General features: G+C 40.2%; 1 protein-coding gene across 1 annotated transcript in view; it reads left to right on the forward strand.

Annotated features, from left to right (window-relative positions):
- Positions 1-11,979, forward strand: part of CHST10 (carbohydrate sulfotransferase 10) — a 13,496-nt gene extending 1,517 nt beyond the window's left edge. Inside the window, exons 2-5 of the mRNA XM_009276128.1 lie at positions 1,653-1,750; positions 4,439-4,673; positions 7,341-7,446; positions 9,350-11,979. Coding sequence (XP_009274403.1) covers positions 1,653-1,750; positions 4,439-4,673; positions 7,341-7,446; positions 9,350-9,887 — 977 coding nt within the window. The 3' untranslated portion in view covers positions 9,888-11,979. The remainder of the gene's footprint in view (positions 1-1,652; positions 1,751-4,438; positions 4,674-7,340; positions 7,447-9,349) is intronic.
- Positions 11,980-12,701: the final 722 nt, after the last annotated feature.

The following is a 12,701-nucleotide window of genomic DNA, read 5'->3' on the forward strand; positions in this document are numbered from 1 at the left end:
TTTCTTTTTTTTTTTTTTTTTTTTTGTCTATGCTGAATCTTCCTTCCCCTTTGAATAGTTCTCTGAGCAGAAAGTTGTATAATTTCTTAAGCTCCAGTCCTGCAAAGGCATGACTGTGGTTAAGTGTATGTATGTGTTGGAGATACCAGTGTTTGTACTGGGACTAATGAAGGGAAGTAATTTGAATATACCAACAGAATTTTGGAGACAGTCCTAACAGGATGGCCAATCCTGGAGGAACTCTTCTAGACTTAACAAAATATGGCTTGTCAGAAATTTTCCTTATTTGGACGTGTCTACTTAGCAGCTAGAACAAAACCAGCAGATGCTCAATGAATCAATGTTCTTTTGTTTAAGCCTTTTACTGATGTCTTGGGTGCATGAGCAATAGGAACTTCTTAATGAGAAGGAGCAAGTTTCTGTCGATCATCTCTAGTAGCATCTGCAGGCATGCTTTTACCCAGGGATAATGAAGGATACTTTAACTGCTCTTTCACTGAGTCAGATTACTTTGATTTTACAAAAGGATACCGTGAAGTAAGTCTGTGCACAACAATATTTACTGTAGCTGATTGCTTGGATGCTTACGTTGTTTTCAGTTTTAACTTGCTTTTCCACGCGTGCCCTTTGTTAAAATCCAGTGTAGGCAGAGTAGAGTACTCCCTTAAGAAAAGGACATAGGCACTACACACATTTTCTCGACCATAAAACAGTAAGCCACTGTGGATGCAGACGAAGAAAGATTATTCATAGAAGAAACTATATGAAGGGGAAAGTAGTCCAATGTGGATGGAAATAAATTTTCAGGGAGAAATCATGTTCTTTTTGCTTTCTGGTTAGAGAAAGCTGCTTCAAATTATTTTTGATCTTTCCGCACCATGTAAAGTAAAGCTACAGTCTTGTGTTATTTTTCAGTTTTCTTCTAGCATACCAATTGCAAAAGATGCAGAGGGTTCTTCCCTTACATATTTTAATTTGGTCTCAAACTATTAGCTGCCCTAAAATCATTAAAAAACAAGAGTATCAGCTGAGTTTGTTCTTTCGTTGTGGCAGTCTCTAAGGAAGGCCATCAGTCCAGTAATAAAGGAAGAGCGGATCTTGCATTTATTGTTGGTTAGAGGTGTTTACTTAGAGCACCAAAGAAATAAAAGGTGGTCCTTAATGGCACTTCTATTCTGGTAATGTCTCAGAGTTTACAACAGAAGAAACCTATCTACTAATATGAGGGGAGGGAGAAACCTGACAGATTAAGTTTTTTATTTGGACATGCTTTGGGAAGTTTATTGAAAAATAAAAATCTCATACTGTCAAGTCCATATAGTTACACTCAGTTGTCTACCAATCATGATACTTGAATTTATGATTTCCATGACTCTGCACAGTTTGTTTAAAAAAGACCAAAATAAAAGATAATGGACATGTTTCTTTGATAAAACTCAACTGAAGTTGCATCCAAAATTCCCATACAATACGTCCTTTAAAATGTTCATAGTCTGTCTCCTGTCTTGTCTAGTACCTTCCCATTTGGAAACAAATCCTAATGTTTTGTAAGCTTAATACAGAAAGTGACGTTCAGTTGTGTTAGTTGCAAAGCAGAAATAGTTGCCTTCCCCTCCCCTTCTGTAATGCTCTTATCTCTCTTCCTTCCTTAGGCTATGGTGCCAAGCAAGAGCCATTGATACTGACAGCTGTGACAAAAGTGGAGGAGGTGCATGTGCCAAAGGAAAAACATTGGCCTGAAGAATTCCAGGTGCATACTGTTGAGATAAGGGTTACATGTATTAAAGAGTGAGAGAAAATAAGAGATTAAGTAAGGGCTTCCTGTTGTTAAAAGGAATTGCTACACAGGAATTATTTATTCAGCCTGTTCTATTTAGATAGAGCCAACAGAATTAATTTTAGCTTCACAAAGCTAGTTTGTTACGGTAACCTGCTGTCTTATTTCATGTGAATGATTCAACTTAATGTGTTTCCATTTCTAGGAGAAAATCATTACAGTACTCCTTTATCAAGTCAGGACAGTCATTTTTGCTAGCCTTTTTAATATAATGGCCCAGTTTTGGATTACTGGTATTCTGCCTTGCCGTAGCCATCAGGTTCGTGGTTCTTGAGGGCAAGCCTGTGTCTTGTTTATTCTCTTAGTTCTCTGCCCAGTCTCTCTGGTTTTTTTTATCAGTCTCCATTTCTTTTTCATGTTTTGGGCTCTTTGTGCTTCGCATCTCAGCATTTTTCCAAAGTAGAACATGAACACAATAGTATTCAATACCAGTTGATCCTTTAGATGCATATTTCTGTGCTTTCAGCGATAAAGCAGAACAAATGTGGTGCCTGCTAATATACAGGGAAAGTCTGAAAATCCCTAATGCAAGTGTAAATTTGAGACTAGTTGCACAGTGGACTAAGGCCAATTTTTTTTTTTCCATTGGTTAGATAAGTCACCTTACGTTTAGAGTATTTTTGTGATGCAGCATGGAAGGTAGGCTTCTGTATAAACATGACACTTTTTGTTTTCATATGTAAAAAACCTGAAATTTAAGTTATCCTCAAAATACTTGGGCGAAACACTTTGTTCCGTGGAAGGCTGGCAGATCTGTGTAGTGAGTTTTAATATCTTCCTTTACGTGTATGGAAAAGGATAATAAGGTTTCTGGATCTAAAACTATTCCCTTTTGACTTCCCGACAGCATGAAACACAGAACAATAATATTAATCCTGGTTGTATGCAAAAGGAATTGTTTTGACAGATAAGCAATCTGTCAGGCTGTTCAGATTACATTATGACCAGGGGATATTGGAGAAGAGTAACAAACAGAAAAAGCAGAATGAGATTTTTTTTTTCCTTATGGAGGATTGGGACAAAAAGTAAAATCATTCCTTTTTCATGTGTAGCTTGGACACTGTACCTAAAATCATAGAATCACAGAATGGTTTGGGTTGGAAGGGACATTTGAAGATCATCTAGCTCAATCCCCTGCCTTGGGCAGGGACATCTTTCACTAGATCAGGTTGCTAAAAGCCCTGTCCAACCTGACTTTGAACACTTCCAATGATGGGGCATTGACAGCTTCTCTGGGCAACCTGTTCCAGTGCCTCACCACCCTCATAGTAAAGAATTTCTTCTGTATATCTAATCTAAACCTACCCTCTTTTAGTTTAAAACCATTCCCCCTTGTCCTGTCATTACAGACCCTGGTAAAGTCTTTCTCTGTCTTTCTTATAAGCCCCCTGTAAGCATTGAAAGGCCACAATAAGGTCTCCCCGGAGCCTTCCCTTCTCCAGGCTGAACAACCCCAACTCTCTCAGCCTTTCCTCACAGGAGAGGTGCTCCAGCCCTCTGATCATTTTTGTGACCCTCCTCTAGACCCGCTCCAACAGGTCCGTGTCTTTCCTATGCTGAGGGCTCCAGAGCTGGACGCAGTACTCCAGGTGGGGTCTCACCAGAGCAGAGTAGAGGGGCAGAATCACCTCCCTCGACCTGCTGGCCACACTTCTTTTGATGTAGCCCAGGATACAGTTGGCCTTCTGGGCTGCAAGTGCACACTGCTGGCTCATGTCCAGCTTTTCATGCACCAGTACACCCAAGTCCTTCTCTGCAGGGCTGCTCTCAATCAGTACATCCCCTAGTCTGTATTGATACTGGGGATTGCCAACTATGTAAATCAATTAGTGGAAGGAGGAAGATTTGTCAGTAGAAATTTAAAATTTCCCATCACCTGTTAATCAGACAAGCTCCTTTTTCTTCTCTCCCCACTAATTTTGAGACCGAGTTGGTCGTGGTTCCTGTCTTAGTCTCAGAAAAATGAGACATATCAAACAGTTCATCCATTTTTGGGGAGAGGAGTCTTGCCTACTTCTCTCACTTGCCACAGGAAGCGCTGATACTCATTGTGTGAATTTTTGTCGACTTTGCTGGAGCTTGGATAAATGGAAACACTGAATGCCTACGAGTGCTAGAAAACAACACAGAACTTTTATCCTAAATTCTTCTTTCCCAGCCAGATGGATCAATATCCCTAAGCCCCATCCTCTCAGAGATTAAAGCTTAATTTCTGTTGAAATTCCTGTCCCGGCCCCTCAGAAGCTTTCTTACTTGCTGTTGAAGCTTTGTGGGAGTTCCAATATTTGGTCAAGGCATATTGTATCCGCACAGATAAGACCCTGCTGCTCTGCAGCGGACTTAAATTGTTGTATGGAAAAGCTCTTACTACTGTGCTACTGTTAACTACTACGTAATGACTTAAGACTCAAACCAATGTGTACAGCAGCAGCACAGGAAGGAAACTGTGTGCTACTTCTTTAGTTAATACATAGCAATGTTTTAATCGTGAATCTGGGAGTCGTTAGAATGCACAGTTTGGGGATTTTTATACTTTAGAATTTGATCTGAAAACTAAATTCTTGCACTTTTTTTTTTCTTTCCCCTCTGCATTTCATAAAGCCAACTGGAAAAGCTTTTTCTGGAAATCTGATCCGCCAACCCCTGGTTCATATGGAAAGACTTGAGCTTCTCAGGAATGTCTGCAGAGACACTGCATTGAGAAATCTCTCTCACACTGCAGTTTCCAAATTCGTCTTGGACCGAATATTTGTGTGTGACAAGCACAAGATCCTGTTTTGTCAGACGCCAAAAGTGGGCAACACTCAGTGGAAAAAAGTCTTGATCGTTTTAAATGGTATCTACTCTGCTGTGGGTGTGTGGGTTTCTTTGAGGAGGAGGAAAGAACAGAATTGGTCCAACTGGGACAACACAAAAATGGATTCTTTCTGCTTTTCTGTGCACTGATACTTAATTTCAGCCTTTCATTCTTGACAGTTGCTTCTAGTCCTTTCAAAACATCTCTTTTAAAGAAAATACACCTGTTCTTTCTGTGCAAATAAGCGTTGTTATTACTTGGCTCAAAAGTGATTTGAGTCATGAAAGAGTACCCATATGCATGTGGCAGGTAGATTTGTTATCTTTGAAGGGGTGGCACTAATTTCTAGAATTTGAAACAAGTAAATTACAAGGTATCACAATTCCCTAAGAAACAATAATATAAAATTTCTGACTTGAGGCCAGTGACTTTTAACTAGGGGTTTTTAGCCATGAAGAAAGCTAGTTAAAACTTGGAAGCTGCTGTTGGTCTGTACTGCTGAAATCTTGTGTATGTGCTATTAGCGAGCCATCATAGGAGTTACGAAGATTCTGAGGTGCTTAAGGCAATAGTTTGGTCAACAAAGGTATGTTATAGAAGACTGTAAAAGGAGGAGTAAAGGGACTAGTGTGTTTGAATAACGATCTACAGGGTGAACGCTGCCTGTCTATATGTAGCCTACCATCCTCTTCTAGTAGCCTGGTATGCCAATAAAAATAACTCATTTCCTCAGGGTTTTCTATTGTACCACTACCTGCACACATAACCTTAACTTGATAGTATTTAACATAACACACCTTTGTGTTTGACATGAGACCCTCCTGTCTGTGCACCAGGGCTGTGAATTTGCTACATACAGTCAGGTTGGTTGAGGTCCTCCTGTGGTTTTGCAGGTGGCATAGCTCACCAAGATGTGGGCAAAACCTGAACGTTGTAAACCCAGCTTTCTTGTTAGAAGCACCCTACAAACAGTCAGCTCTGCACTTGTGTTTTTATGTTTTCTTTACCTTGTGTGAGCTAGTTTGCACACCCGGAAGGAAACAGTCACAAATTGGCAAAGGAACTGTGTCCCTCAGCAAAACTTTTGTAGCAAGGAGTATGTCTTTAAAAACTTTAATGTTAGTTTGAGCTTTGATACATGGATGGGAGCTGAAAATCTGGGAAAGATATGCATGCACATAGGTATGGGCATGTGTCTTAAATACCTATGAAAGCTACCCTCCGAGAAAGTACTAAATATGAAACTATATGAGTGTGCTAGAAGTACCTGCTCTTACCAGACCTTAACAGAGATAACGTGCAAAGAATAGCTCAGGACAGGCAGGGGTGTGTTGGCTGTGTTGAGTGGAGGATAACTCATGTCTTAACAGCAGGGAACCTTTCACCTTGAGTTTCCTAGTTCTGGCATGTTGGATAATGATAGAAAATTGTTGCCATGTAAACACTGGTCTCTTCTGCCTTGAGCTGCCAGTGTACTAGTATCTGCTGATGAAGACTACCGCTGCAGTTGACCTAACTTTCTCCTCTTTGGGTAGTTTTAGCAGGCAGGACTGATACTTGAGGGGGAATACTTTACGTCCAAATACTTAAGTGGTGTTTGGAGGTTCAGGGTGGAGAAGTGCAGCTGTGGCACTGTGGGGGACCTAACTCTGCTACTGCTTGTACCGAATCTCTGCTCTGGATGAATGCAAGGTTTCAGTTTCTGAGGCTGTCTAATCTGACATCTCATCTGTTGTCCATATGTAATTCACCTAGAGTACAAAAAAATATAATCAGGAAACTGAAATTAATAAAATACAACCACCACCACCCCAAAAAAAAAACCAACCTAGAAAACTGAGAAGCTGAGTGGTGTGGATTATTCACTGCAGTTCTGGAACAGAGAAGGCCGCAGAGGCTTTCACCTAAAGAGCTTGTTTTGTAGCACCCTGTTCTTGTTGCAGGTTGGTACTCTGAAATGATGCTGTTGTGTGAAGGCTTACTCCTAAAGTCTAAGGGGACCACATGAGATATTTCTCAAGGTCGTAAAAACTTCCAGGATCAGGATCTTAAAATAAATGCATCAGAATTTAGTGACATTATTTTTCTTGTCAGCTTATGTGCTTGCAAAAATGAATATCTGGAGGCTTTCTATTGTTAATTTTAGTGCTTTTTAATCTGTGTAGTATTGTATGATTGGAATTTTTGTTTCAGCACAGCATAGTCATTAAAATAACTTCATGGATCCTGACAGCAAAGTGCTTTTGTGTTGAAGCCGTTCCAAAAGCAGCCCACAGCATTTATTTTTTGTTGGTGTTAGAAACTCAGCCAAAAAGCTGGTTTCTTCTTTGGAGTTAATCCTCAGTCTTCCTCCATTTGTATGCGTGGGCAGAGGGAAAGAGAATGGGGACACTGAGGTTGGGGAGTTATAGGCTTAGACATAATTGCTGGTGCAATTTGCATAATGTGCTTTTCTGAGTGTTTTGAGGCCATTTGGTCTTGGACCTTGATGTCACATACCCTAAAGAATTTTAACAGTTTTCAGCTTCGCAGTCAGAATCTCTCATCACTTAACAGTCTTAAACATAGTAACTGTAAATGCTAAAAATACAGAAAAGAGAAAGATAAAACAAAAAGCTGTCAGCCAAAGGCACACATGCTTGCTTGTGCTCACTTTTTTTTTTCCCCTTGAATGATTCACTCGCTCTCTCTTTTTGATTTGTCTAGGAGCGTTTTCTTCAATAGAAGAGATCCCAGAAAATATTGTACATGACCATGAGAAGAATGGCCTTCCACGCTTGTCCTCCTTCAGTGACTCTGAAATTAGAAAACGGTAAGAAGTGGCTTCTCAGAGGTGTGGGAGGGGTTTGGAGTCAGTGGTGTTATCAACAATCAAGTTGAAGTCTACATCTGGAATTGAGGACAAGGGGGTTTCTGCTCCAGCACTTGTATTATGGCACTATTCTGCTATCCTCACAGATGTCGCTGTGACTACCTCCCTGCTGACTTTGAAGGAGAACACCAGTGTAATTGGTGATACAGTTAGGTGAGCCAACCAGCTCCCTCTGGATATAGGGTTTCTGTAGTTCAGCGCATACCTGGTTGTTACATAGTTGACCTTCAGAAGGGAAGGTTTAGTTGGAAGGTCCACCCTGATGCCTTCTATTGTAAATCTTAACTGCCGAAGCGTAAGATTGTCATTACAGGCAGATTTACTTATTGGGATTGAGCTGGGTAAGTTTAAAACAGTGCTCCTTAGCCTGAAAGTATTGTCCGTTCAGCTGAACCACTTTATCTTCCTGTTTGGGTGCTTCTGGTTCTTCTCAGAGCAGAAAAAAATACTTCTCTGCAGTAGAGCCTTCTAAATTACTTTGGCTAGATTTTTGACTGTGTCTGCTCTCATCTCTACTAAAGCCCATGCCATATATAATCCCTGTAAGGGGTGGCAGCATGGAGAGAACAGGACATAAGATGACAGCAGACACTTGTAAGCTTGTGCTTGCGTGGTTTTTGTGTGTATTAAGCCATTCTGAAGAGTCAGCCCCTTATACATGTGGTGTCAGCTGTCAGTAGAGCTCAGTCCAAGGTTTGTTGTATTCAGCGGTACAAATACACTTATCACAGCCTGTGGAAATGGTGTCACTTGATTGTGTTGATAGTGTGCAAGAGAAAATACTGTCACCACGTTCTTGAGAACGTGGATCCGTTCTCCCTCACTGTGAACAGCCCTGCGTAGAAAGTAACTGTTCACCTGGGTGATGAGCCATAGCTAGGGTATTTGAAGCTGAATGCCATTATGATTTGGGTTGTCGCAGTCAGCCCACCACAGCAGTTGTGCTGGAGATGCATAACATGGGTTTGGTTGGGAATTCTGAAACAAATTATCAGAGAGAGGGATGGTGTGGATCTGTTCATCTGGTTTGCTGACCTCCAGCCCTGCCTGGTTAGGAGTAGGTCAGGAGAACCTGAAGGCTGATCCAAGTGCCTGTTGAGGCTGGAAAGAGTCCATCCACTTACTTCAGTGAGGACTGGGCTCTAAATCTCCTTTCTCAGCTATTTACTGAAATAAACTTTGTTTTCAATTTACTCTTCCTACAGATAATCTCTGACTACAGAATATTACAGTTCAGTGGTATCACAACAAAATGTGAAATTCTGTTGAAAACTGTGGTCTCATGAAGATAATGTTCTCGGCCATTATTGAAAGCATGACAAAACATCAAATAAAATACCAGAATTATTTTTTTTTTTTTACTTAAGCAGTGATTTGTCTAACTACCTGCCAGTGAAAAATGCAGCCCTCTGTATACATGTAGCTGCACCAAGCCACTTTTTCTATGCCTTTGTGTATTTTGCTGCTTGAGCTTGATCACAAGGCATTAAAAATATCTTTGACTCAGAGCTTTCAGCGTCTTATCAGCATCTTTCGTCTCCTGTTTATATGGATTGAGATAAACTAAGCTCCTCCGGTTTGAATAAAATGTGAAAACTAGGATGAACTATTTCCACTTTGTACTGTATACAAAAACTGTTAGTAAAAAGACAGGAATTGTATTTCTAGTCCTATTGATTGTAATATTGATAGACTGTGCAAGTGGTGTAAGATTCGTATTGCTGTGTCTGTGGTCAGAGTTTATGTACATTTTGTAAGTCTTTGCTAAACGCACTTTAAACACTTTGCTGAACTCTTTCCTTAATTATTTAATTTCTTTTTTTTTTTTCCTTCCTCTGTTTAGACTGAATTTATACTTCAAGTTTTTTATTGTTAGAGATCCATTTGAAAGACTTATTTCTGCATTTAAAGACAAGTTTGTGCACAATCCTCGGTTTGAACCTTGGTACCGGCATGAAATCGCTCCTGGCATCATTCGTAAATATAGAAAGAATCGCACAGAGACCAAAGGGCTGCAGTTTGAGGATTTTGTGCGCTACCTGGGTGACCCTAACCATCGATGGCTGGATGTTCAGTTTGGTGACCACATCATTCATTGGGTAACATACGTGGAACTTTGCGCCCCCTGTGAAATCACATATAGTGTGATCGGACACCATGAAACCCTGGAGGACGATGCTCCGTATATCTTGAAAGCAGCCGGCATAGACCATCTGGTATCGTACCCCACGATTCCACCAGGCATAACGGTGTACAACAAAACAAAAGTAGAGCGGTATTTTTCGGGAATTAGCAAGAGAGACATAAGACGCCTCTATGCGCGGTTTGAAGGCGATTTTAAACTTTTTGGTTATCGGGAGCCAGATTTCTTGCTTAACTGACACCTAGGATAAGCTCTGAAGAAGTGTCTCATGGATTAATCTAAACCTGCGTGAATACCAGCTGCAACACTGACAGAGCTGAGAATGACCATTTGTTTTCTAGCTTTTTGATGTTGCTCCATTTTTCAGTGAAATATTTGTCATATATGAACAAGTAGGGGCTTATAGTTGTTGTTTACTGACCATGTTTTCAGTATGTGACATTGCAATCTGTTAGGAATGAAGTCTCTGTTATCCGAAATACAGAATTCCACTTCTTCCCTCTTCCCTCCAGGAAAAAAGAGGGCGATCGAATGGGCTATGATCTTCCCCTCCCTCTCCCAGACAGAATGCCATTTTTAAAATGTTGTGAAGTATTTATAAAGATGGCAATTTCACTGTAGGTTAACTCTGACATGTGGGTGAACTTGATGATTCATGCTCATGAGAAAGGCATGTAGTCTCCCATGAGCTTTGAAAATGAGAGGCCAGTACAGGACTAAAAATGGATTAAACGCTTGACAAGTAAAATTATCTAGGTTCTGTTAATAATAATATTAATATATTATATTATAGTAATGCTGATCTAATCCCATTTTTGTTTGTCACAAAATGAACCTAATTAGACAGAAGTTTTAGAGGTGTTAAAAAAGGGACTGGTTCCAGAGCCCAGTTGTCTTTGTATTTTTGTCAGGTGTTTACTGTACTTACTATTGAGCCTCATAATTCTACTTTTGATTTTCAAAATGTTATTTAACTCCTGGCTGTGTAAGTTATCTGAGAACACCAGATGCAAATGGAGCATAGAAGAAACATGAAACTGCTAGGGAAATTTTAAGGAAAATTAATTTAAAATGAAGTATTAATTGTATTTGCAGGAGCACATATAGAAGTCACGTGATGCTCTCTAAATATCACACAATTTAACTTGTTTTGTCTTCTAACAGTTAAGATTAATAAAGAAGCCACAAAAGCGGCACGTCATATAAAAAAGCTGCTAGAGTTACTTGGATTAACGATCTACCTTTTTCTTATATCCAGCCTTGCTCAATGATCAGTACCTCGGAGAACAGAAAATTTACTCCCCTCTGAAAATTCATCTCCCTACTGCTAAAGGAGACAGGATGAATCCCTGATTTTTCCAGTGATTCACTGCTATGGTGTCCCGACTCAAAAATGCCCAACATTTGTGTTAGCAATGGGGTGAGTTGGCAACTTGTCAGGAGTTTGAATGTCACTTAAATTTGTGTACCCATTTTATGCATTAAAAAAGAAAACCAGGACTGAATGGATGCAGCCATCGTATTTGCCTGTGCTTGCATTGTGTCTCATAAAGAGCAGTCTCTTGTTTGAGTTCACCAGCAATAAAAAATCAGTGCGCTGCCACCTCATCCCGCAGGCCATGGGAGAGAGACACCACGTATCTGACATACAGGACTTGCCCTGTCACAGTAAGCATGTGAACTGTATTTTTTTAAATCTTAGTCCTAAAAGATTAATTTTCGGATCAGCATAATGTTGCTGGCTAGAAATGCTAATGATGGCCAGTGCTATGGAATCTGCTCTTAAATCCAGCCACAGTATGTTTTTGATAGCTTCCTGTATCAACACAAGGAAGCATCTTGCACTTGTGAAAAAGGAAGGCTGTGCCAAGCTGACATGTGCTGCTACCCACAAAAAGGAAGCCCTGTGGTAGCTGGAAATGATTTCAGAAAGATCTCAACAGACTAATTGAAATAAGGGAGAATCATTAACTGGGCATCGTTAGCAAGGGAATAGTCCAAGGTGGCAAAGCTGGAAGGTGGGATTTTTTCTTTTTTTTCTTTTTTTTTTTTTTTTAAAAACGACGATTACAGTACCCTAACTTGCTAGTTCTTAACCAATGATAAAAAGATGTTAACAGCTCCAGGTTTTTCTGTGGTTTTCTTAATATGGGAACTTAGCAAAATGTACTGTTAAACGCATTTTGGAGCTAATGAGCTGATGGATTACCTCTCTGCCGATTTAAAATGTAACAGTGAGTAATGTATAGTGAATTCAGGCCTTAAAGTTTAATTCTAATAAAGATAAAGTAGAATTGTTTTCCTCTGAAAGCATATGCTACTGATCACACAGAACACCAATGTATGTTTTTATTTTTCTTGGTAAATTACTTACTGTATTGATTTCTTAAAAAATTGCCAGGTGGAAAGTGCTACGTAAATATTGAGTGACAATATTTTTTTCTAATAGCTTTCTCTGCATTGAGTTCTCTCGGCCATCTGACAGCAAATGTGGACAGAGCTATGGACTGACACTGGCAGAGGTGTGTACTGCTCTCCCAGCTCCGTGCTCCCACGCTTTTCAGGCTGGGACTGGAACACTCATTACCATTTCTTCAATTCAAACACAAAGTTTCTTTTTTCAATTATACCCTCCTGAGCTATATTTTCTTCCTAGAAGTGTGGGTTTTTTTCCTCACATGGCTGAAGTAATGATGGCGCGATTTTGGCATGACTCTTGCAGAAACTCGGATAACACGAAAGCCCTTGGTCAGGTACGGTAGGGTTCTCCTTATCTCGGTCCGGTGCAGGTAGGGTGGCCAGAGCATACTGTGTCAGGGAGGAGGCTCTTGCCCTGCTAGTTATGACTAATTAAATGCTTGTGTTTTGTTTTAGCTTAATTGTACTCTATACAAGGCTTTCACAAGTTTAGTCCCAGCGGCATGCATGAACGTCACTTGGCTGTTCGGATGTCATTTGCGTACCGCTTTCAAACTGCAGGTGATATTTATGTCATATTTTGGGAACTGCTGGCCCAGATTGTAACTTCTCTTTTCTTGTTGTTGTTACAGCT

Source organism: Aptenodytes forsteri, unplaced genomic scaffold (assembly GCF_000699145.1).
Source record: "Aptenodytes forsteri isolate BGI_AS27 unplaced genomic scaffold, ASM69914v1 Scaffold96, whole genome shotgun sequence".
NCBI classification, from domain to species: domain Eukaryota; kingdom Metazoa; phylum Chordata; class Aves; order Sphenisciformes; family Spheniscidae; genus Aptenodytes; species Aptenodytes forsteri.